The 26466-nt window shown below is 41.8% G+C and overlaps 1 protein-coding gene across 10 annotated transcripts in view; it reads left to right on the top strand.

Annotated features, from left to right (window-relative positions):
* The window catches only part of AKAP13 (A-kinase anchoring protein 13), a 322213-nt gene that overhangs the window by 100053 nt on the left and 195694 nt on the right, over nucleotides 1-26466 (top strand). For all 10 annotated transcript variants that reach the window (XM_078078910.1, XM_078078912.1, XM_078078916.1 and 7 more), the window contains exon 3: nucleotides 22360-22507. In XM_078078910.1, coding sequence (XP_077935036.1) covers nucleotides 22360-22507 — 148 coding nt within the window. The remainder of the gene's footprint in view (nucleotides 1-22359; nucleotides 22508-26466) is intronic.

Here is a 26466-nt window from a genome sequence, read left to right as displayed (position 1 = left end):
CAATTTATTCTCGAGTAAGTATAGTTTGCTTAAATAATCACAATTTTGAAGGGCCACAGGGTTTAGGTGCCTCCAGCTCAGTGTGCTCAGGTGGCTCATTGTAGGGGAGAGGGCATGGGTGGTAATGGGCACATTTTATCAGTTCTTCCTGGGAAGCGGGTTTCCAGAGCACGAGTTGAAGTAACCTGGCTTTGCCCCCCTGCTTGGCTGTGAAGTTCCATTTTGCTCCTACAAAGAGCTTTATCAGCCTTCTGATCTCTTAAATGAATTACCTGCTTTTGCCTTAACAATACATGTCTGATGGGTCTGCTCCAACATTTTGTAGACTGGTGGCCTTTTCCAGCCAGATCTGAGGGCTCTAGTTATATAACAACATTTTGTCACCAGTGCCAGAAGAAATAAGGAAATCAAGTGTTCCTCAGTCTAGCTTTTGATGGTTTCACAGAGCAAGAACTTCAGTTTCCTTCTGTTGGGCTTTTTCATCAGTCTCCAGAAACTTGCTTAGAAGGAGTAAGTCCTGCATTTGCAGGTAGCATTTTTTAATTTTCCCGTGGCAGTTTCAGGGCGGATGAAGATATATACGTAGAGCAAGGCTTTTCAGGGCCTGTCTGCAGGATGCCTTTACAATCACTTGGTGTTTCCCAAGCATCTGACTGACTGCTGGGTAGGGCCTGGGACGGGGTGGTTGGAGTAGAAATTTCCATGTGGTTCTAGCAAAGAAAGGTCTTGCTGTCCAAAGAAGACCAAAACGTGAGGCTCTATACTTTTAATTCATTCAACAAGTATTTGTGAATCACCTTTCCGGGAATGGAGGGTCTGGTCTTAGACGGATAGGTTCTTTCCCAGGGACTCCAGTGCACGAGCATGAGAGCATGAGCCCTGCCCGTCCGGGTGTAAGAGGAGTTCTCTCAGCAGTGAGGTTCGTAGCAGAAAGAGAGCGAGACGTTGGCAGAAACAGTGGGAAGCCTTCAGGAAACATGGGGGCTCTCTGAGCCTAGGTAGGCAAGCTGTGGAGAGAGGGAAGAGCAGAGTGGGAGAAGGAAGTACAGTGTTTGGAGGGGGCATGGACACGGGGCTGTCGGGTGCTGAGGCGTCTGGCTTGACTGGGGAGCACAGTTCACATGGGAGGATACCTGAGGTGGTCTTCTGTAGAGCTGCTCTGTTCATTACAGTAGTCGCCAGCGGCATGTGGCTATGTAAGTTAATATAAATGAAATAAAACTAAAAATGAGTTCCTCCCCTGCGGAGTGCTCAGTCCCTGCAGAAAGTGCTGTTTGGCCAGCCCTGGTACAGGGGATGCGGGCTTTTACAGAACAGGGTGGAGAGGGGAGCTCGTCTGACCGGACGATCAGGGGCGCAGTGCCCGCAGTGCCCGAGAACACCGATGAGAGGGAGGTTGGCGCTGGGGCAGGAAGGCCGGGCGCGGCTGTCACTTCACCGGTCCAGCTCGGCGGTGGAAGGTGAGACTGGTTCGGCTGTTCCGAAGGAGGAACGTGTGGGTCTGCTCGGGTGGAGCCACATAGGTTGTGACCGTTGAGGATGTCCGCGTGGGGGGCCAGGGAAAGTGGCGCGGCACCAGCGAGTGAGGCGCATTCAGCAGGAGCTGCCTTGGAAGCCTGAGGGAGAGCACATCGGTGCGACAGCCGTAGAGGGTGGGAGTGAGGATAAAACGAGGTGAGGCAAGCACATGTCACAGGCGACAGAAACTTTAAAGAGAGGTAGTTTTTAAAGGTAGTTTTTTGTCGAATTTAAGACATAGATCCTATCCAGATTGTTTGTTCACAGCAATAATTGGTGTGTGGGTGACTTGGACTGACTTCGACGGAATTGTTTTAGAGCACTGGTTTTCGGAGTGTGGTCCCTTGCCAGTAGCATGAGCATCACTAGGGATTTGTTAGAAATGCAAATTTTCAGGCCCTACCCCAGACCCACTAAATCAGAATGTATGGGGACTGGGCCCACCAAGCCATTTTTTTCATAAGCCCTTCACAAATTATACTGAAGCACCCCAAACAGTAAGCATGAACCAAATAAACAAATTGGATAGTTTAAAAGTCTCCTTTCTGGGGCGCCTGGGTGGCTCAGTCGTTAAGCTTCTGCCTTTGGCTCAGGTCATGATCTCAGGGTCCTGGGATAAAGCCCCACATCGGGCTCCCTGCTCAGTGGGGAGCCTGCTTCTCCCTCTCCTTCTGCCTGCCGCTCCCCCTGCTGTGCTCTCTCCCTCTCTCTTTGTTAAAGAAATAAATAAAATCTTTAAAGAAAATAAGTTCCTTTCTTATGAATTGAGGCCGTTTGGATAGATTTAGGGCTTTCCACGTGGCTGTTAATCCATCACTAGTGGTTGACTGTGAAGGTATATGGGAAGTGACATGCATTTCAAAAGGACAGATCTGTGGTAGATTCCTAAGTAAATTATTGCTAGATTATTGACTCAAAAAATACCAAGGTGTGTAATATTACGCACAGGGCTGGTTACCTTTTAGCAGAGGTAGTAGTGATTTTCAGTTAAGGGAGTTAATGCTCCACATTGTTTTTGACAATATTTTTGTATCATTTGGATTTCCTGTGAGTTCTTCCTTGTGTGGTTGTGAATTAATTAAAGCCAGATCTGTCTTGTAGCTAGTTAGCAGAGCCGGTCACGATGCAAGTGGAACTGGTTAGAGGGCCTGGGTTTTGGAATGAGGTGTAGACAGGCTTCTTCTGCACCTGATTTTTGGACAGCGTAAATAAAAACTATTTTGAAGTCAGCCTTGGGGAGTTTAAAACTCCGTAGCTGTGGACCCCCTGCTGAATCGATGATGCTTCAGGTAAACCACTTCCCTCTCTGTGCTAGCCTTCAGCCGTGCAGAAACAGTTTTTGCATCTCTTACTCTCTGAAATACAGTAAACCCCCTCCACCACCCCCAGCACACACATGAGGAAAAGTGTTCATCTTTCAGGGTTCATTTCCTGTCGCTCGTCTCAATGGAGCCCTTCCTGAACCTTCAACTTGCTGTGGGACCTGCTACGCCTGCGTCCATGCCCCAGCCACTCCGTACAGACTTTTTCACAAACCACCTCAAACACTTGATGAGTGTGCTTTTGTTTACATGCCTTTTCTCCTTTACTGTGTTCATCTTGAGGGCAGAGATTATATTTAAGTTGGTTTTGTTTTGTTTTTTTGCTCTCATTTTAACTTCAGCTTCTGTCACAGTACCTTGCACGTTATAAGTTCTCAGTGCATTTGGTTAAATAGAATTAAAGCTGTTCGGGAAAGAGCTTTTTTGGGGGAGTAAGATTTATGACCTCAAAAGGAAGGCCACTGTAAATCATTAGTCAAGAGGTAAAACCACCCAAGGGGCTGGAACCAGTGACAAAAGTGTCACTGAGCTGGGGCCTCTAGGAGAACTTGGTAGTGACACTTGGTGAAAATTTGAATTGCAACCCACATAGTTTGATACGTCTGTGTTGTGTATGGGCTATTTACTTGGAGCTCTCTTGTGTTTGCCTCTTTCTATACTAACCTCATTTTGTTGGCCTGAATTAAACCTATGAACTAGGAGAAAGTGTTTTCTTATTTTACAGTTGGGGAACTGAGACAGCAAGGTTTATATTTTGAAGTCTAGTCCATTCATTATAAGACTAAAGGTTTTTATTGCTGTCTTTGGAGTTTGCTCTGCCATCTGAGATGAGGCTGTTAGGTAGATTTATAAAGTCAGTCCACTGAATCTGTAATTCAGAAATCCATAAATAGCTCCATCCAGATAGAACACTAGGAATATATTTATATCAGCAGGGATATGTAAAAGTTACATTTTCCTGAAAGGTACACTAATTTTTTGATTGATTGCCATACTGATGATGTGCATCTTCAGTGCCTTTTCTCATGACTACATATTCTTTCTCCAGGGATTCTGACTGTTTCCTTTTATGTGGGGATTGTAACTAAGGGTCTTTATCCTTGAGCACAGAGAACATCATCTGTACTCCCAGGGTTTTCGCTTGTTTGTCTGTTTACTCCTTTTAAACCTAGAAGGAGCCATTGGCCTTGTGCATCCTTGGAGCCCTCCAGAGAGTCCTGTGTTTGGATTATCTGCTGACCCCATGTGATGCACAGAGCATCTGGCAGCTGGGGGGGAATTCTCAGCTGTCTCTCTTTGTTATGTCCACAGAAGGAAATGTGAGCTTTATCTTACTGCTAAGGCATTGGTGCATTTCTTTTTTGGTCCATGGGAGCCAGTAATCTGATTGTGGGCTTATTTTCTACCATTCCTGTCATCTTCTTGAACTAGTTAGAGGCCGGGGGTGATCTTAACCTACCTGCCTGACTCTGAATTCCTTCTTGGTCACCTCTTGCGTTCCTGCACGCTCAGCTTCTGAGTAGAGCTTATCACTGCCTTGTCCGTCCTGTCTCGTGTGGGTCGGGGTCCCAGGCAGCGTGATATTAAGAAGCTACCACTAGGGGTATTTCTCTTGATCAGTATCTTTCCTCCCCGGGTCAGGGGTCCCAGGCAGCGTAATGTTAAGAAGCTGCTACTATGGGTATTTCTCTTGATCAGTATCTTTCCTCCCCAAATCGCCCATTTTCCAGATCTCCATGAAGTTGGTTATTTTAACCTAGCCACATCTGTGGGTATGATTATCTGTCATTCATAGCTTACTAAGTCTCAGAATTAGAAGTGGGTCTTCTTGACTCCGAGACAAAGATGGGTGTTTTAAGAAATAGTGTCGTGAGATGCCAGCCCTGGTCTTGCTGTTGAGTTGGGGCTGTGGTGGTGATAGGTCATTGGTCACAGCGTACGTGTGTGTGCAGTGGAGGGCAGCAGAAACGCGTGTTGTATGGAAATGGTCATCATCAGAGACTCCATTTATTGAATGCCTTCTAGTACTTAGTCCTTACGCTGTAGCTCCTGCATTCATTTTCTCCTTTAATCACCCTGACAGCCTCGTGAGATAAGTATCGTTTTCTATACCCTAAAGATGAGGTAGTGGGGCCAGAGAACTCCAGTCACGTGCTGAGGTCCTGCGGCTAGTAAGTGGTGGGGCTGGAGTTCGTACCGGGCCTGGGCTCCCGGTGTCAGTGTGTCGCTTCCATGTCTGCTGTTAACCTGCGTGGGTGGGAAGCGGGCTGTTGCCCAGGACCTGTGAAGCCAGGGTGTTGATGGGTTATTGAAGACGGAATGAGACCCAGAGGAGTGGAATTAGCTGGGAAGCAGGGGGACCTCCTGTGATTAGTGCTCCAGTTGAGTGTGGTAGAGTGGGCCTGCTGGTTCTCACACTCGGGCAACCATGGGAGTCATAGGTGGGGTTTATTCACACGCGGATCGCTGGGCCACAGCCCCAGAGTCTCCCATTTACTACAGTTGGGGCAGGGCTGAAAATCTGCATTTCCGGTAAGTTTCCGGGTGATGCTTGCTGGTCCTGAGACAACACTTTGAGAGCCCTCGTAGAGAGACGTGACTCTGTGTAGGAGTCAAGTAGACATGGGTTTAAATTTCTGCCCTAGTAGTACTGAGCGGCTGTGGAAGCCTTGGATTCTTCGTCTGTAAAATTCAGCGGGGTAATACCTACGTTACAGGGTTTCATGAGGATTAAATATGATTTTTAAAATGACAGCAGTATCTAGCACCTTAAAAAATTTTTAATTCCAGTTGAGTTAACATACAATGTTATATTAGTTTCAGGTGTGCAGTATAGTGATTCAGTAATTCCTTCCATACATCACCCAGTGCTCATCCCAACAAGTACTTATCTAGAACTTCTTGAATACTTACTAAGTACCAGGTACTTTAAGATGGGCTTCACATATATCATTTCTTCTTCAACAGTTAAATATTGTTGTCCCCACATATAAAGGTCTTAACACATATAGTAGTTGCTCAGATGATATTTCTGCCCTTCCCTGTCTATATTTAAGATAAGGCTGGGAAATGGGTAAGGCACCTTAGATAGATTGTCATAAAACTTACTTGTTTCTTTTTTAAACTTTGGCAATTTAAAAGGAAAACTTTTTTTTAAAAAAACTGGATATTTATGTGAAATGGTTTTACCAATAATGCTGGATAAGAAAAATGTTACTATCATCTGAAATGATAGAATATTTCTTATTGTTTTTATGGTTTTTAAGTATAGTGGATTGTTTATTGCTCATATAGCTATTATTTACCAATTAGAAAGCTTAACCAGCTTTAAGAAATCTTTATAATTTACCTTTAAAACTAATCAAGCTTTTTACTCTTTCTGCGTTCCCTTATGACTGTTTTTCTCAGAGGGTTCGTTCCATAAAGCCAACTTTGCCATCTCGTTAAAATTCTTCACCCATAATTAAACAAAACAAAAAATAGTAAAATTTATAACTTTATTTGGCTGTTTTGAGAAGTAATGTCTTACCAGCAGAGGCTGTAAATGAGGGAAAAGACCTGAGGATGCTGAAGTGTGGGGTATTCTTATTGGGAATGAATGGGAACATTTATTTTGTGCCCACTGTATGCTGTATACTTAGCATACCTTCTTAAAATACTGGCACTTACTTTATATGGTTTTTGAGGGGGTTAAACGATAACCCTAATCAGGGTAAGACTTTAAATCAGTGCTGGCATATAGTTAGCATTTGATGAGAAGTCATTACTCTTGTTTCATGTACTTTAGATATGTGAACATAATAGATATAGTTTCAGTCCTCCAAACTAGAGTTTACAGTCTATCAGTTCCCAGAAAGGATGTGAGGTAGTCCCTAAAAGAATCACAAAGCTCGTAACCCAAGTGAAGCTGGTCTTCCTTTTCATGTGAGTGCAAAGCCTGTGGTCTTGCCTCCCATTCTGTATTGAAAGCGTCCCTTCTTATCTTGATGTAGTTGACCCACTTGCCAACTTTGAATATCTCCCCATGGTCCCGGGGTTTGTTGTGTCCTTGGTTAGGAATAAGATTTGACCAGGTGTGGTTGAGCTTGACCTGCTGGGTTCTCCTCCCTAGGCATTGCCCACACAGATGCCCATTGTTCACACGGGTCAGGCTCAGGGAGTTGGAGGAAATCTTGATCTGCATGCAGTGGGTGAGGCATGCTAGGTTAGATCAGGTAAGGAGACCAGGTATCTACTCAGGAAAGAAAGGCATTGTCTTTCTTGTTTCATGCTTTATTGTAATCAGCTTGCTGTGATCATCAGACGACAGAAGGATATGACAGGTAAAGGGAGCCACAGGGCCAAGTGGTGACACAGGCAGTAAGAGTGAGGCTTCAACTTGTGTCTTCTTGACTTGCCAGTGGTTTGGGGTGATCCTAGTGAGGGTTTGGGGAGAGGGGGCTGGAGAGGGAGGCAAGGGCTAACTCATGGAAGACCTTGTGTGCTGGGAGCTGAAGAGACATGCTCAGGAGTTAGGAGGTGATCCTGTTGGCCATCCATGAGTTTTGGGGCAGTAACTTGATCAGATTGTATTTTGGAGACTTCTGTGCCTTCTGTTGGGTGGTGGGCTGGCCTATTGGAGACCCAATTTCATGGATGACTTTAGAGGAAAACCAAGAGAACTGACTGAGGAATAAATAACCAAGGGAGCTAGGTGAGTAAGTGTGCGGAGGTGGGTGAGGGCAGAAGTCAAGCTGGTAGACTGAGGTTACAGAATGGCTCTCCCCACTTCAATCATCTGCTCTGTGGGATGGAGAGAGGGAGGGAGGGATGGGGAGCCAGGCAGACTGATTTATCCAGTCCTCTGCATTCAGTTCTTTCAATAAATTTCCATCAAGAATTAATAAAAATCCTTTATATATTCTTCATTTTAACCAAATAGCTGGTCTTGTCAGCAAGAGGGAGACTGTCTCTTTAAGTGTTGGCCTGATTATTCTAGCTGTTCCAGAGAGTTGTGAAACATTTGTGGGAGAGGGTGTGTGTGTGTGTGTGTGTGTGTGTGTGTGTGTGTTTTAAAGCCACCAGCCAACACCCTCTGACCAATTTAGTTTGCTTAACAGGAATAGACTGAGAGGCCTGGTTGTGAATTGACACAAAAAGCTCATATACTCTTATTAGAGTTTTCAAAAATTCTGTTTTAAGGAACACTTGCCATTAAGGAAACCGTATATTCAGTGATTTCCAAACTTTTCTGTAATTTGATTCCTTTTCCAGCTGAAGTTTCCAGATTCTTCCCATTGGAGAGAATAGTCTCTAAAACCACTCCATACCAAGAACTCAACCAAGAACTCAGTAGGTTTATTGAGCGCCATCTGCTGGTTTTATGTTAATGGACCAAAAAGGCAGTGCTTGGAAACCTTTAAGCATTTGGTTGTATTTTAGTGTTGCAAAATTACGAAGCTGGAAGACAGTATGAATTTTTATTATTAGTAGTAGTAGTATTTAAAATAATAGTTTTTTGTTCGCATTGGGAAGGGGGGATGCTTTTGGCTGGAATTTAGATGTGTGATGAAAAATGAAGAAGGCAGGTTATAGGGATTTCGCTGACCCGTATCTTTATCTGGCAAAAGGTTAGCCTGGTGGAAATAAAAATTAAGTTTAAATGTCAAATAAAATTGTTAAATATTTTCTAGCATTGAAATAAGTCAGAGTCTATGTATATGAAATGAATTTAGTTCATGCCAAAAGTCAGTACATTTCTCAGTGGATTTCCATTATGTTCCTTGTGGTACTTTGGGGCACCTTTTAAGGAAAGCTGTATAAACAGCTTTATAAACAGATAGCTTTGCTGTGCAGTCTGGAACATGGGCTTTCTTATGAGGGGAATGGAGAATATCTGAATATTTTTCCACTTAAGAGAGAGATAAGGGTACTTAAAGCCCCTTGGTTAAATAAATAGGGATGATGCCACTTTATTTTCTTCTTGTCACTGGTCCTTTTGAGCCTTAGTTCTATTTTAAGTGACTTTTTTTTTTTGCTTTGTTTTTCTTGTTTATTTTTAAGTGACTTTTTTAGGACAGCTGACCTAAAAAGTTGGCATAGCTGAATCATTAGATTTTAGATCTTTTAATTTCTCATCCCGTCATCATAAGTGTTTAATTGAATTAAAGAGAGACAGATTGTTTATAGGAAGAGAATCCAGTCAGGAATTCATTCATCCATCCATCCATCCATCCATCCATCTATCCATCCAACATTTATTGAGCACTTAAAGCAACCATTTATACTTTTAGGCAATGATGTTGTATTGAATAAAAGAGATATGCTCCCTGGCCTCATGAAGCTTGCAAAATAGGTGGGAGGAAAGGGAGGAATCAGGGAAATACATAAGTATGTATGTACTCTTAGAATTTATATATATATACACATACATACACACATGTACAAATATATATACATATACATTGTACATATATACAAATAAATACATATGTCAGATAGTAAAAAGTGCTGTGGGGAAAAAGTCAAGATAGATAAGGAGAGCTGGAGCAGAGGAGTTCATATTTCTTTATGATGGTCAGGGAAGACCTTACTAATAAGAGGACACTTGAAGAATAATGATCATTAATGCTATATAAAAGTTGTTTGTGATTAGCTTATTTGATCTTCCAACAATGTATAGAAAAGTACACAGGGCAGATAATGTTGTTAACCTTCCATGTTCCTCCTTGGACTCTGGAGTATAAAGTCTGAAATCCTTGGCTTTATGTTCTGTCTCCTGCTTGTGAGTTCCCTGTGCAGAAATCATGGCATATTACTCCTCTGATGGGCCACGTTGGTTCAAAACATGTAGGAATTGACTAGGCAGACAAAGGATAAAGTCATTCCAAGGAGAGAGAATCATAGTGATTCTTCTAAAACATGAATCAAGATGACTTCACTCTTTTTAAAACCTTCCAATGGCTTAGAATCACACAGAGAAAAAAATCCAAACTCCACCCTCATCTCCCATCCAGTTCTTAATCACTTGCTCCTCCAGACTGGCCTTCTTTGCTGTTCCTTGTACATGTTGATTTTATACTTGCCTTGCATTTGTCATTCTCTTGGCCTTGAACACGTGTAACTTGCCTCTTCTTTCAGGTTCCCACTCAAATGTGACTTCCTGTAGTAGCCTTCCCTGACCACCCTATCTGAAACAGCCTCTCACCCCACCCCTACTTCAGACACACTTGAACCCTCTACTCTGTCCTGTTCTTAGTAATGGAACTTTGCCCTGACGTTCCTTTTTATAATTGGATTGTCTTTCCTGCTGAAGTGTAAGCTCTGTGAGGCCAGGAGCCTTGTCTATTTCGTGTTTATTTCATACTCTTAAGAGTGCTAGACACATGTTTGATAATAAATATTGTAATGAATAAGTTGCTTTTTGCTGACAAGCAAAATGGACTTCAAGTGGTTATTTATCAGGTCTATAGCTATTAAGCAACTGACTCTGATCTTATTCCTGAGCCCATGTTTTTTCTACTTCGCTATCCTGTGGTGAATACTGTTAGAGTAGCATGTTTCATTTAAGAAATGGTGGGTGCTCAATAAAATTGAAGGTGTGTGCATGTGTAGGCACATGCTTTCTCTCTCTCTCTGTTTTGTAATGGTGTCAGTTGCCCAGAAAACCATACAAGCTACTTTGAGGAGATATTAAAAAGCCAATAAAATTGCACTGTCCAGTGATTGGGGTTTGGGATTTTTTTTTTTTTTTCTTTTGCAGGCCTCCTATATTCTAGCTTGATGGCAACATCATACATTTATGTTCGTTCTTATCTTAGAGATGCTTGGGGTACTACTTTGCCATGGCTCTGCCTTATAAATTTGCTTTTTATTTACCTAGGACACTCTGGTAAAGTAAGCAGCATAAATGTAACTCATGTGTCCTCCTATAATTAAAGTTTGTGGTGTTCTCCTTTTGAGTGAATTCCAGTATACAGAAGGCCAAGGAATGGCACTTCACACAAGGATAGAAATATAAGAAGATCGATATTTCTTTGAGGTTTGCTAATATATGATATTTTGGTAGCTTCATTATATTCAGTGCATAGAAGCTTTCAGATCTGACCGCCGTTTTCCTGAGTAGTTTTGAATATAGTTTGTAGCCTCTTTCACCTCCTCCCACACATCACCCCTGTCCACTCATTGCAGCGGTTATCTCTTTCAAACAGAGTATGAAATCAGGCAAGAGAGGATTCTCGCTGCGGCTCATTCCAATGGCCCATGTTTGAGCTGGCCCCTTGGGAAGCCTCCCTCCCCTGACCCTGACTTTGCTCAGCATAGCATCCAGAGCCTCCTCTACTTCCTGCAGTACCTGATCCTTGCTTTTCCTGCACTGCGTTTCATACAGCTGTAATCATTGCTTCTTGTGTTTCTTTCTCCCTTAAAAAGACTCTGAGCCCCAAGAGAGCAAGAACTGTCTTGTCTCCATATCTTTGGTATCTGCCATAGTACCTCACCCAAGTGCCCAGCCAATGTTTAGCTAACTGAAGGGATGAGCAAAACAAGCTTAGTATTTTTGCTTATTTGTAACATTTTAAGTTTTGTTTTTTTAGAAGGATGAAATATTTTTGGTTCAACCCAACAAACATTGATTGAGCACTTTCTATGTTAACAGGCCCTTTGAAGGGATGTTGAATGCACAAAGATGAACTAGACCTACCAGTTTCTTCTCCAGCTTCACTTGTAAATGGCTTAGCTTTCAGAATGTATGTTCCTGCCAAAGATAATTTCTGTTGAGCCTTGAACAGCATTGGGCATAGCCATTTCTCCACAGAAGCTTTCTTGATCGTTCCCCTCAAGGCAGAGTTTGGGCATCCATCTCCTCTGCCCCTAGAGATGCCAATTCTATCACTTACCATGCAGCATTCTGTCTCTGTGTACATCTGTCTAGGCTCCTGGAAGGTAGGCACCAGGAAGTATTTATAATTCTAGGACCTGGTTGACAGCAGAGATGAAATATATTAAACAGAAGGCCCTGTGTGCTTGTTTAGCACAAATGGATGAATGACTTTGGGCTGTGGTTACGAGAACAGAACAGAAAGCAAGGTAACAAACAAATTCATATTAATTATGTTACTACTAATTCACTACCTACTTGATGAACTGGAACAGAAATTTTATACTAGCGGTAAAAAACAATGAAATATACATATACTAAAGGGAGGGGTTTTTTTTTGTCTTTTTGTTTGTCCACACCCATTGTGGAGCCCAACGCGGGGCTTGAGCTCATGACCCTGAGATCAAGACCTGAGCTGAGATCAAGAGTCTGACACTTGACTGATTGAGCCACCCAGGTGCCCCTAAAGGGAATTTTTAAAGTAATAAAATATTTTCAAACATTTTAAGGCTCATTTACATATCAGCATTAATGTTTAATATAATATTCATATTTTCAAATACTCGTATTTCAAAAATCTCAATACTAATGGCTAATGGTCCTTTGTATACTTGATAGCAATAAGTTATTTGAAAGTTCAGTAACTATCATTCATTCAGCCTAGCTTTCTACCAAATTAGTATAGATTAACAGTTGTATTTTGCCTAGATTATATCATCTTCAAAGGCTTTTGTAGTTACTGAGGGTATTATTAACAACAAGACAGTTAAAATAGAAACCTGAAATATTTTAGCTGGTAGAAATGAACTGTATCATGAATCTAGGAAGTGGTATTTATTTTAGTTTAGCAACTGAGCTCCCTGGAAGACTTGAGAAAATACATGTTCTAAGTTTTTCACTGCAGACGGCTCAGTCGCAGCCGCCATTAACAAAGAGATACGATAAGTCTCATCATCTTTCTTGGTGGCACTGGAATTTGTTTTTTTCTTGGATTCACAGGATCCTCTTTCTGGATTTTGAGGCACAGGAAAAGATAGATGAATGGTATGTTGTGCAGAGGCCCATTTACGGCTGGGGTTTCACGCGAACTGGAAGCAGTTCATGAGTTCGCTGCTCTTTGGTCTTCGAGTCTTTCCCCCGTTTCCCGCTCTGAGGATGGCTTAAAATTCATTCCTTTTCTTGCTGCATGTCCAGTCCTTGCCTCTTTTGGCGCCACTGATCCGCCCTTCTCTGATTTCTCTTCTTCCCTGGCTGGCCTTTTCTTGTTTGGTCTGTTTCCCCGGATCAGTTTCTTCTTCGCGCCCTCCCGTGCAGGAACACCAGGGTCGAGGCCTTGGCTCTGTGTGACCTGGAGAGCTTGTCTGTGCTCAGGGCTTCTCCACCGGGTGCCGGCTGACTCTCAGGTCAGCCTCACCAGCGCAGACCCCCTCTGACAGCCTGATCTGCTCGCCACCTGTTGGTCGTGTGTTACCTACTTTTTCATCCTGCTGATATGTGAAACTTGACATTTAAAGCTTATTGCCCTCTTTTTCACAAATCATTCCCCTAGCCCACCCCCATTTTTTCCTCATGAGATACCCCTTTTCATGTTTTTACTCTCTTCCTATCTTTGTCCAGCCCCCAGCCAGTCAGCTACTGTATTCCATCAAATTATTTTCAACAGAATGCCTTTCTCACATGTATTTCTTCTCAGATCATTTTACTACCATAGCAGTTTAAGCTCTTTTTGTTTCCTTAAGTCATGTTTTTGTAATGTTTTCCCCACGTGGTTTCCTCGCCTCTGTTCTTGTTTTCCTTCTTTAGGACGCTGCTATGGGGTAAAGACCTTTCATGAGCATTTGCTGCTGTTAACACGTCACTCTTCACCCCTCCCCCACAGTTTTCTTTCAGCACAGAGCACACAGGCTCTATTTTTTCTTCTTGCCTACACCGGTCCAAGTATGAATCATTTGGCTTGCCATTAATATTCTCCATGAGCTGATCTCTGCCACCTTTATTCATTCAGGTAGTTGTTTAGAAACTTCCTGTGCCTGGTAGGCCCTGTGTGCAGTTATAGAAGGACGCAGTTCTTGCTGTCCACAAGCTTCATACAGTGACAAGAAGGACGGATGGTTGACCCTTGAACTACATGGGTCCAGGTATACATGGATTTTTCTTTTTTTCCATTAAATATATTGGGAAATTTTTTGGAGATTTGCTATAATTTAAAAAAAACTCACAAACCATGTAGCCCAGAAATATTGAAAAATTAAGAAGTTGGGTATGTCATGAATGCATAAAATATTTGTAGATCCTAGTCTATTTTATCATTTACTACCATAACATGTACACAAATCTGTTATAAAAAATTAACATTTATCAAAACTTAGGCACACAAACATGTAGAGACCGTACACAGCACCACTTGCAGTCGAGAGAAATGTAAATGAATAGGAAAATGAGGATCGAATCATAGTGGAATGAAATTAACTGGAGCGGAGTTTCGTAGCAACCTCCTGGTGCTCTTGCCTTGAGCTCAGCTGTTGCCAGCATCTGCTTAAAACCACCTGAGGGGCGCCCGGGGTGCATCATCACCCACAGGAGCACACAGCCTGTCCAGTAAATTGCATATGGCAGTAAAAAGTAATCTCTGGCGGTTCTCACTCTCAGTAGTTAAGTTTTTGGGGCGTCCAAAGTTATATGTGGATTTTTTACTGGAGCGGGGTCAGGTGGGGTCAGTGCCCCCAACCCCCACGTTGTTCAAGGGTCAACTAATCAACACAGTAGGGTCAGAAAGATACTGCTTTTGGTTGCCATGTCTCTTAGCCTTCTTCAGCCTGGAACACGTCTGCAGCCTTTCTTTATCTTTCATGGCATTGACAGTTTGGAAGAATACAGTAATCCCTTTGTTTCTTTGGAAGAATACTTCTTATTTTTAATTTTTCTGATGTTTCCTTGTGACTAGATACGTTCTTGGCCAGAGTACTATGTCAGTCATGTTGAGTATCCCTTCTGGAGGCACACAGTGTCCATCTGTCTTTATTGGGATGTTTATTTTGATTACGTGGTCAAAGTATTGGTAGATTTCTTCACTGAATAAATACTACACTTTTTCTTCCTTGCAACTAATAAGCAGTCTTTGGGGAGACATTTGAAGACAATGTAAACATCTTCTTCCTCCTTAGAATTTCTCCCTAGATTGATAATTGATAATTTTTGCTAGATACAATTTTTACCAGTATGGTTGCAGAGTGATTATTTTTCCACTCTAGCACTCTCTCTACTGGTCAGCCTTCACCGTTCTGTCATCTGCAGGAATTCTCCCTTCCCTGTTTAATTCATTTATCTGTACTAGTATAGACTCATGACTTCCTATTTTTTAATTATTTATAGTTACTGTTTTTAATTGATTTGGTTTTCAAATTGTTCCAGATTTGGCCAGAGGAAGCCACTTCAGTGTGCAACATGTCCCCATCTTTTTTTCTTTTCTTCTTTTTTGAGCACTTCCTTATTTTGTGTCAAAAACAAGATGTCCCAGGATCCTCTTGTATATACCCTGACCCTAGGCCTGGGAACAGCCTTTCTTGGAGTAGCTTTGGTTCCTTGTAATGGAGAATGGTGTTTAGTGACCAAGAGCTGAGCATTAGATATGCTCATTGCTACTGTTGTGTGAGCCTTTAATGAAATTGAAAACTAGCTGCCTTGATTTTCCAAGGGAGAGACTTTTGATTTGAGACTGTGGAAAAACTGTAGTTGACTATCAATCTTTGGTTGCTTTAGGAACTGATGGCAAAGTGACTTATCAATTGCCCATTTTAAAGGAGAAAATGAAGCTAATTGCATGAATGCAAATAAGTGTCTGAATTGTACAAGGACTCACTTTGGAGTTACTCTTTTGGTACTATAATCATTGCCTCATGGAAAGATAATACTTTAATGTTCAATATTTACTTTGTACTACTCCTTTCACTGAACATTGGGTATAAATCTTATTATTTTGGCAAACTGGGAAATTGATTTGGGAAGGCCATATAAACGCCTTTAAGATTCTTGAACGAAAGGCCGCTATTGTTATAATTCATTATTCTGGAACCCTGCAAGAATATCTTTCCTAAATATATATGTCTGCAGGATGCAGAAAACAGCCTCAGAAATGTAATTTAATTTTGCACCTTTTAACTTTTGAGTATTTGGTTACATAAATTGAGAAATCATTCCTTAGAAATTTTTTATTTTAAAATAATTTCAAATTTACAGAAAAATTACAACAGTAGTACAAAGAAATCCCATTTACATTAAACCCAGATTCACTGTAATATCCTGCTATATTTGCTTAATCATTGTCTCTCGTTTTTTGAGAGTAAGTTGCAGACATCATGCTCCTTTACCCCAAATACTTCATTGTGTATTTCCTAAGAACAAGGATATACTCTTACATAACCACAGCACAATGACCGAAACCAGGAGTTTTAACATTGATACATTGTTAAATCTGTAAGCCTCCGGTTGTCCCAATAATATCCTTCATAGCAATTTGTTTTACCATTCGGCTTCCAACCCAGAATCATGTGTTGCATTAGTGGGCAAGTCTCTTTAGTCTGGAGCGATACCTCATTCTTTCTTTGTGTATCATTAGTGACATTTTGGAAGAGTACTGGCCAGTTTTTTTTATAGAAGACTTCTCAGCTTGGGTCTGTGTGGTGTCTACTTGTGATTAGATCAAGGTTGTGCATTGTTGTTGGGGATGCTGTAGGGGATGCTGTGTCCTCAGTGGCATCAGGTGTGGTGCTGGTTTGTTTCATTATTCATAATGTTACCTTTTCTGATCACTTGATTCAGATGGTGTCTACCAGGTTTCTAGCTTTCCCTTTGTAATTTATAAGTAAGCAGACTATTTTAAAAAAATAAGGATTTTTTTCTTTTAAAAGAATCCATCTGTATTTGAAAATATTAGAGGGGTGCCTGGGTGGCTCAGTAGGTTAAGCGCCTGACTTGATTTCAGCTCAGGTCATGATCTCGGGGTCTTGGGATTAAGCCCCACGTTGGATTCTCCACTTAGATGGGAGTCTGCTGGAGATTCTGTCTCCCTCTCCCTCTGTCCCCCAACTCACGTGTGCATGCATTCTCTCTCTCAAAAATAAATCTTAAAAAAAAAAAAAATATTGGAAAACAGAAAAGCTGAAGTACATTAAAATTGGCCTCAGCCACCATCTAGGAGTAGGTAACCTGCTATTAAAGTTTGGTATTTTCTTTCTTTCCAAATGTGTGTTTTGAGCACCTGCTACTTCCTATTCTAGAGTAAGGGGTTATCACAATGAATAAAAGGTAGGGCTTACGTTCTGGTAAATAATAATAGCTAGTATTTCTTTATTGAGCTACAAATGACATATAACATTATATTAGTTTTAGGTGTACAACATGATTTGATATATGTATATATTACAAAATGATTACTACAATAAGTTTAGTTAACATCCATCATCACATACAGTTACAATTTTTTTTTCTGGTGATGAGAACTTTTGAGATTTACTCTCTTCTGCAACTTTCAAATATATGATATGGTATATTAACTTAGTCACCATGTTATATGTCACATCTGTTCTCCGTTACATATGCATTACATTTATTATTTTACAATAATAATTATTACAATAATTATTACAATAATTACTATTTATTGAACATGTGTTATGTCCCATGCAGTGCTGTAGGTGCTTCACTTTTTTTTAAAAGATGTATTTGTTTGAGAGAGAGAGGAGAGAAAGAGTGCACACATGTGGGGGAGGGGCAGAGGGAGGGAAAATCTCATGCAGACTCCCCGCTGAGCACAGAGTCCAACAGGGGGCTTGCTCTCATGACCCCGAGATCATGACCTGAGCCAAAACCAAAAGTCAGATGCTCAACCAGCTGAGCCACCCAGACGCCCCCAGGAGCTTCACTTTTATCAGTTATTTAATTACAACCATATGAAGTAAATATGATGGTCCTCTCTTATGGCTGAGAATTTAACATACCAAAGAGGTTAAAACAAAGTGATGTGCCATGCTGTGGTTCAGACAGAGACCATCCCTTTACCCACTGTGGTATATTAATAAGTTAAAAGCCAAATTTGAAAGTTAGAAAACAAATTGACTTAAGGTGGAGATAACATTGATCTTCCGTGAGCAGAATTCTGGCAGCGTTGTTATCCGTGGACCTGGGATGCTTTGTACTTGCGCCGGGTTTTCTCTGATGGCTGGTCCTCCACTCTCATTCTCATAAGCAGTCTCCTGTCTAGATCGGGCCTGCCATGGCATATCCTTGCCTTCCCTGTAGAAATTCTCTCACTTTCCCTCTCTCCCCTTCTGCTAACCTATTCTCAATGATGTGATGGTTAAAAAGAAAAAAGAAGAGCCCTGATTTGTAGCATTTGCCAATTTCAGTGTGTAAATACTGCTGTTATCATTGATTTCAAGCTGTCAGTGCCACCTCACTGAACGCAGGGTTGGCAAGGGGTGTGTGTTGGGGAAAATGTGCACTAGCACACCATCATGATAGAATTTCTGTCATAGAGATAAAATAGATGTAAACCTCGAGATTATAGGTAACGGGAAGGTGTGGTAAAATAAAGTGATGAGTTTTGAGTATTTATTAATTTGTTTTTAATATAATTTACGTAATTCTGAGCTTATTTAATTTTTAATAATGGCTGTGTTTAACAAGTGGCTTGCAGAATTCCTAAAAACACAGCAATCGGCTCTCACGAGCCTGTACAAGCCGGCTCCAGCTTACCACTGCCGGGGCCCACCGCCAGAAACCTGACGGCTGGCACTGTCCTGCCATGTGAGACACCAGTGCTGGCCCTTCTTTGACCACTCCTCCCACAAAACTTCCTGTCTCATTCCCCTCATCTCCAGCTGACATCTCCCCTGTTTGCAAGGCCTTGTTCATTTCCCACACTGTAATTCACTTTCTCCCGTCGCTCTGATGCTTTTCCCTGGCCCATTCCTTTTTTCCCCCTAATCAAGATACTGTCCCTGGTTTAAGGAAGGCCCCAGGCATAACTCATATCTTGGGGCATGGAGAGTCTATCAGCAAGGTGTTGGGTCTCATGTGGAGAGAAAAATCCTTGTTCTACAAAAGGAAGATCTGTTCTTTGAATTCCAGGTTAGAAATCTGAGTGGGAAAAAAATTTTGTTTTAGTCATTAATAAATACGTAAAAGTGATTATAGCAACATTAATACCATATATCTACTATATACATGAGTTAAAGATGGGGAGAATTGAGACCACAGCTGCCATTTAAAATTCTGTTTTTCTGGTGGGCGTTAAGGAGGGCACATGATGTGATGAGCACTGGGTGTTTTACGCAACTAATGAATCATTGAACATTGCATCAAAAACTAATGATGTACTATATATTGGCTAATTGAATTTAAATAAAAATAATACATTTTAAAAAACAGATAAAAAATAAAATTCTGTTTTTCTTGGCAAATAAGTGACTGATTGGTGGCATTTAGGACTACAGTGCATTCATATTTTGGGGATCACCAGTACCTACAAAATGGGGCCTCATATAGATTGTCTTTTTCCATTAGTTCTTTTGTCACCTGTCAGCAAAAATAATCAGGACTCTGACAAAACTGTGAGGTTCAAGGATATATTTTCCATTAATGAAGAGACAAGGAAAGTATCTTTGTAAGGAGAGCACTATGTTTCTTCAGTTTACTGGAGAAGTGGAGATGTAGTTGCCTCTCTTCCTGGGGCTTTAGTCAAGAACATACAGAAAATTGCCCTTGTTATCTATTGTTGTTAGATGCGTGACAGACTTATTAACTGGGCAGCCAGATTGACCTATGTATTCATTCCATGGGGCGTATCCTTCCCATGAGCAGCAAAATCATGTGCCAGGATATTCCTTAGGGGAGGTGTGGTTAAAGCAATCACCTCAACAAAAATTCTTACTCAGATCTGTTTTTCAGCCTTATTTTTCAGTCACCCTTGCACTAGCTTAATCTTGCAAGTCCATCTGCAGGGCCTCTGGGTGCCCTGTACTGCTGGGGGGATCTACGTAGGGGTCTTGTAGCTGACCTGGGGAGTGAGAGTGTGGATTGTTTGCTCCCAGGGACTTGACGAGAGTGCAGAGGGCTCTCCTGGAGCGAAAACAGGTACTTTCATGCCAGGTGCCTTTGGAATCTGAATTTCAAGTAGCTTTGAGGTGAATGAGGCTTCTGTGTGCCCTTCTATTTAGTGTTTTGGGTAGTTTGACTTAACATTAAAAAAAAAAAAAAACTACTGAAGCTATGAGAGCAGTTTAAAGCTTATTTACTTTTGCTTGGGAATGAAGAAAGAAGTTGATGTTGAAAGCTTTGTTAAAAGGATTTAAACTGCCCTGTAGCCCTCTCCTCTGCCCTCAGTTAAAAGAAGGTCCCAAATACCACTTAATATCTTGGGCACAGAGTCTTCTAGCAAGATGTTGGGTCTCACGTGAAGAGGAAATCCCTGATCTTGGGAAAGAAGATATATTCTTAGAATTCCGTTTATCCCCCCCCCCCCCCCCCCCCCCCCCGTAGAAGAAGTCCACACTGTAAGTTGTTTAGCCTGGCAGGCCACAGGATCTCAGTGGGAACTGCTCAACTCTGCTGTGGCTCATTGTAGTGCAAAAGTAGCCACAGACCGCGTGTAAACAAGTGGGCATGGCTGGGTTCCAAGAAGACTTTATATATGGACACTGAAATTCAAATGTCATGTTATTTTCACATGTTAAAAGATATTTTTCTTTTGATTTTTTTTCCAACCACTTGAAAATGTGAAAACCTTTCTTAGCTTTTGAGCCTTATGAAAACAAGCGGAGAGCTGGATTGCACCCATGGATTATAGTTAGCCAGCCTGTGCTCGGAAGGATGAAACTTTAGAGCTTTCTTTCACACTTTTTTTTTTTTTTTCCAGGTTATAATGGTATTTCAATACCTTGAGAAATTTATTCTTCTCATGTGCTGTAGACATTTTAGCTGGTTGTGGTTTATCATGCCAAAGGGTATTAAACATTTTGCCAGCCTAAGCTTTTCAAAAACGTTTCCAGGAAAGGGACTTACACGAGTCTCAATTATAATTCTAAATAGTGACTGCAGCCAGTGATAATTCTGTTTTACCGACTGTGCTATTCCTATGGTAGGGTGCTTAGGAACTTTGCAGTTCAGCAGTTGTAGGAAGTCACAGCTTATTTGTAGCTCATTCTGACTTCTTACCTGTTGCACCGAACAGATTTGAGCCCCTACCATGTACAGGGCACTGCACAAAGCACTGGGGATAAATGAAGAGATGGGCATCTGGGACTTTGGGAAATACCTTGAACTCTGTTTCCAGAATCAACCTATTGAAGCATTGCTGTTAATAGTCCTGATCCTGAGTTTGCTGTTACGATTTTTGGTTTTCAGTGTTGCATGAAACTACCTGCTGTTCTGGGGTGCTGCTGGGCTTAATAAATTGTGGCCACAGGGTGGCATGGTTCTCGAATAGGCTTCACTGTTGCTAAAATGGAAAAGAAAAAAAAATGCTGTAAGGAAGGAGTATTCTCACCCCTATTTAATGGTAAAGTAGCCTGGCTTTCTCTAAATTGGTTTTTCCATAGTACATTATTCTTTTTTTCTTTTTTTTTCATAGTGCATTATTAAGATTTAGACGGTACTAAACCTCAGTGCTTTAAAATCTTTTATGGCGACAACATGAATTGTATAATGTTTATGATTGGGAGAATAGTAGTTAGGACTGTACTTTATAGAATATATTTAATTTAGACACTAACCTCAAAAAAAAAAAACCACGAACATGTAAAAGCTAGAAAGAATATGCGAATAAACAACAGTGATATCTTCTCAGTAGTTGCAGAGTCATGGACAAAGGTGCGGACACAAGGTTTTTGTCTAATTCCAAGGGTTTGATGGAGAGGTGGGTCAAGAAGAGTAGGGATTCCAGATGGTCAGGAAACACATAATTGGAAAAGCTATTGTCCCATCCTTGTAGATTAAGAATGTTATCACAGCCTGAGAGCTGAATGTGTTCCAAGAGTTTTCATATATTGGCCACAAGAAGAGAAGGTATTGTCTCCATTTATATAGCCAGGGAAAGTGGGGTTTAGAGGATTTAAGTAAAGTCTTTGTAGATTTGACTGGAGCCCAAGCGTATGCTCTTTGCTCCCTGCCATTTCCAGGCCAGCTCATTGGAGACTCTCCTTGTTGGAGAATGGGTGGATTTGGCAGCGATTTCTGGGATGGAAGATTGAGAGTTATTACTGCCACTGGAACATGGGTCAGGGGGCGTTCCGGGTATAAGGATGTAACTGTTCAGTATGCCTCCTCCATCCTCTTGGCCTTATTTTTGGATTCTTTTAGATTTCTTTCTTTTTTACCTGTTCATCAAGTAAATATCCAAACCAACTATTACCTTTGTAATACCTCATTTGTCCAGCCACCTCCACTAAAACCTAAGCTTTAAGGAGGACAAAGATCTCATTTTCAGATCATTTTGTATTCTCAGTGCCTATAATACTTCCTGGCACGTAAGTGCTCGGTGTTTATATTTGTATAGCCTACTAGAATGGGACCCAGTTTAGATGATACATTTGATTTTCCCTTGAATTTGATGTTTTGGGAAGACGGACTCCCAAGGGGAACCTGACTCTGTCTTTCCTTTCCTAGGGCGATTGTGTAGTTACCGTGCTGCTGGCTGAAGAGGACAAAGTTGAGGATGATGTAGTTTTCTACTTGGTATTTTCGGGTTCCACCCTCCATCACTGCACAAGTACTCGGAAGGTCAGTGCTGATACGCTGGAGACCATTGCTCCTGGTAAGTACTGGGTGGAATCTTCTCTGGCCTTTACTGGTTCGTGGACACTTTGATTCTGTGTTCATTAATGTGGAGTGAGAAGAAGGATGAATCAGGGCAATAGAACTCTTGTCAGATCTTTATTTTAAATATGTATTGAACAAAGCATTTTGTTTATATTTGCTGTTCCACAAAAATCCGACCCTCACTAGAAATTAGTGAAATAAAATGGTGTCGTAAGTTTGAAAGATAAAAATCAGGATCAGCAAAAATATTAATTTACTAGAATGTTGAGATTTGGGGAAAACTAAAACGGGTGGAAGATACAAGTTCTAATGTGGTTCCCATGGTGTGACTTGGTGTGACTACAGATTTGATTATGAATATCATAGTGGCAAAAGCAAAGGTAAAACACAATTAGTAATGCATCGCTCAGTATCTGCGAGGGAAAGACCTAAAAATGTTTCATAAAAATCAAACTTTACCCACATTAACAAATTATAGTTCATGGTAGAATGAATGCTTAATCACTATTGCAATTATAAGCTTAACAATTAAAAGGGGAAGATAGGTAGTTATTAAAAATGCTTTACAAAGTCATGAAATCATTGCTACTTCCACCAGAAACAGCCCATTATTAATGACTATCTCTTGACCTGTCTGTCCCAGCATCTGATTTGTGTTTGGAGATGGGCTGCTTTCCTTAACTGACCTGGCTTCAAAGTTAACAGTTGACCAGTTTTCATCAGGATACAAAATAGGGCACATTTAGGGGGTAGCCCCTAAAAAGTGTTGACAGTTAACTGTTTTCCTTTAGAGGATAAGGTGGATTCAGTTTTTACTAAACCATTTCTTTTTACCAGTGTTTTTATAGAACACTGATTCCACTGTGTTGAAATAGATGATGTAAAAAATTACTAGTTTATGAAGCACTTTTGATATCTAGTCTTGCTGGTATTGGATCAGATTGCCAGGTTTTCATTGCTGTGCCATTTAATATAAGTGAACTTCACGTCGGATACCTACCAGCTCCTGGAAATTATACTGCAGTCAAGGGCTGGGATTTATGACAGTTGAAAGCTATGTTTATCCTCCTGCCTGGCAAAAATGACTTTGAAAAATGTAGGATTTAAAGATTCTTGACAATTCCTATGAATTTCTTAGGGATTGGAAATTAACCTGGACTTCAGGATAGATACTGATTTCTTTTCTAAAGCGTATTAAGTATCCTCCTTTGTAACTTGCTCCAGTCATCTTGTTTCCTGTGATGTATATCATGTCAGAAAGGCTTATCTGGAACTTGAGGTCTGCTCTGGGGCAGGTGCCATCCTGTGTCACCATTGCAAAACCTCTGTCATCTGTGGTTGATGGTGAGAAACAGCTCCTCAGCAAGTAGAATCAGTCGGTGCCTGACTGGACTCTTACTGGGAAAGGCATGGTGGTAATTTTTATAAACTTACTCCTTCCAGAATTAGAAACAGGTTAGGAGTTAAAGTTGGGGGGGGATGCGTGTGTGTGTGTGTGTTTATGATTGTGTGTACACATGTGTAAGAAAGATGTAAGTAGATGCGGAGGATGCAAGGAGCTGTAAGAGAAAGGACGGATGTGGCAAGGATGTTGCCCTGTGCCCTAGTTGCAGTGCTCAGTCACAAGTACCGGCAGAGTCCAGCCCCGTGGAGACGGATCTGCCTGGCAGCTCTTGTACCTTCACTGGCAAGGCACTGAACTTAGGGTGGGCGGCAGGCACTTCCTTTCCTTGGCTTCACAAGCCCCCTCTGCTTGTATGACAGCCTGGGGCTCTGAGTTTGTTCCAGACCCTGTCTGATCTCCCGCCTACCTTTCTGAATTCTAGTTCCCATTTCTTCCCTTGCCTTTGGTTCTAAACCTCTTTATATGTCTGTGCACCCTTCCTTCCACCACACCACACCACACCACACCCCCCCTTCCTTCCCAGCCACACCCATCTCCGGGTGTCCTTTTGTACTTACTGACTCCGAGGACACTTACCCTGCCGGCCCCAGCAAACCAAAATGGATATGGTACTCTGCTGCTTTCTGCTAACTTGATCCAAATCCTCAGAAATCATCCCTGACCCATTTGCATGGGGCCTGGAGTCCTAGTACCTGCCTTCTTCATTTTCCACGGATCCACTAATCCACTATCCCCCCTTTAAATTATGATCACCGGCACCTCCTGTGTTCTCTGTCATGTTTGCAGGGCCCAACAACCCGTCCCCTTCTCACCCCAGTTGGCCTGCCCATGGTCTGCTCCTCACTTGAGGTCTTTCAGGCTGATGATAGGAGGTCGCCTATCACAGCAGAGGTGACAGAGGCTTAGAGTCCCTGCAAGACCCTCCTGTCCAAGCAGGCCAAACGGAATGAAGAGCCACACTCTAACATGTGAACCTTTGATATGGATGCAGGGCGGCAGTGAGGTCCTTGCTGGTGAGGTCGAAGCTCTGTGAACTATTTAAGCGAGGAGATTGCTGAGTGGACCCTGTTGCTCTGGTCATCATGTGTGAGATCTTCCCATTCACTTGTCTTGTTAGGCTGCTGCATCTGCTGTAGTTGGGTGTGGAGGTCTAGTAGGTCTAGTAGGGATGGGGGCATCGAGGGCATTGGGTTAGTCTTGAATTTCTCGTTGGTATCATGGAGTTAATATTTTAGTCTAGAATTAAACTGCATTAAATCTGTTTTTAGGGACATCTTAGACTTGTTCCTTCCCTTCCTTCAGCTCTTTACTGAGCTATCACCTTCTCAGTGAGGCCTTACCTGTCTGTCTTATAAAATACACAACAGCCTCTAAGGGGCGCCTGGGTGGCTCAGTCGGTTAAGCGTCTGACTCTTGATCTCAGCTCAGGTCTCGATCTCAGAGCCCCACTGGGCTCCGTGCTGGGTGTGGAGCCTACTTAAAAAAAAAATACACAAGGGCCTCCTTTCTGTATTCCCTCTTGCCCTTCTCTGATTTTTCTGCATTGCACTTACCAACTTGTAGCCCATTATGTCTTTTATTTATCTTATTTGTTTTCTACCTGCGTCTACTAAAGTCAGCTTCATGAGGGCATAGATTTCTGCCTGTTTTGTTGGTGCATGCTAAGAAGGCTGTTCTAGGAATCCCTGCCATTTGATGGAAGAGCATTTTTACTTACTTCATCTGAATTCAGCCCGGTTCTCGGAAGCCACTCCTCTAGAAAGGTTGTGCACACATGGGTGTGTGCCTACACACACACACACACACACCACACCACACCACACCACACCACACCACACCACACCACACCACACCACACCCCCCCTTTCTTTTGAAAAATGCAAAAGGAGTTTGCTCTAGCTTCTTGAGTTGAATTCTTGCTTGGGGGTGGGAGTCTGTGTTCTCTTTCCAGAGCTACCTATGATGGTCTCTGTGCGTCAGTTAGCTGTATTGATAGCCTCAGATTTCCTATCTGCTGTGGGCAGTGTCAGATTAGTCAAGATTCTTGATGGAAAGTCTGTGCTTGCTTTGTGCATCCCAGTCACCGGATAAATGTGCACAGTCTGTTTGCAGCAGCTGCTGCTGGGAATGATGTCTGTGCACCCTTTCTGCTCACGGGTGGGATGAGCTCTGCAAGTCCTAGTCATTTTGCTTGACTCTGGGAAGAAAAAGAGCTTTGTGTCTTGTTCTTGCTTTTAATGTCATGTTTCATCCACATTGCTGGCTCTGATTTTTCTTTGAGTTCACTGCATGTTTCACTGTCAGTGTTTTGTAACATTTTAGTTTTTACTAAAACCAGATGATTGATTGACCTTCAAAAGGCAGCTACTTCTTGATGTTCGTCTGTAACCTTTTATTATTGGGGGGGGGCAGGGTGGAAGGGAGGAAGAAACGTTTCTAAATTGTGTCCTTTAAAAAAAAGTTTTAATTTCAGATACCAAGATTATTTTTTTCTATTTTCTCACTTTCTTGCTTATTTTCTAACGAGAAGTTTACAATGAACTGTGTGT

The sequence above is a fragment of the Halichoerus grypus genome, chromosome 8, assembly GCF_964656455.1.
Source record: "Halichoerus grypus chromosome 8, mHalGry1.hap1.1, whole genome shotgun sequence".
NCBI classification, from domain to species: domain Eukaryota; kingdom Metazoa; phylum Chordata; class Mammalia; order Carnivora; family Phocidae; genus Halichoerus; species Halichoerus grypus.
Note: the sequence above shows the minus strand (reverse complement) of the source record. Positions and strands in the feature narration are given on the sequence as shown.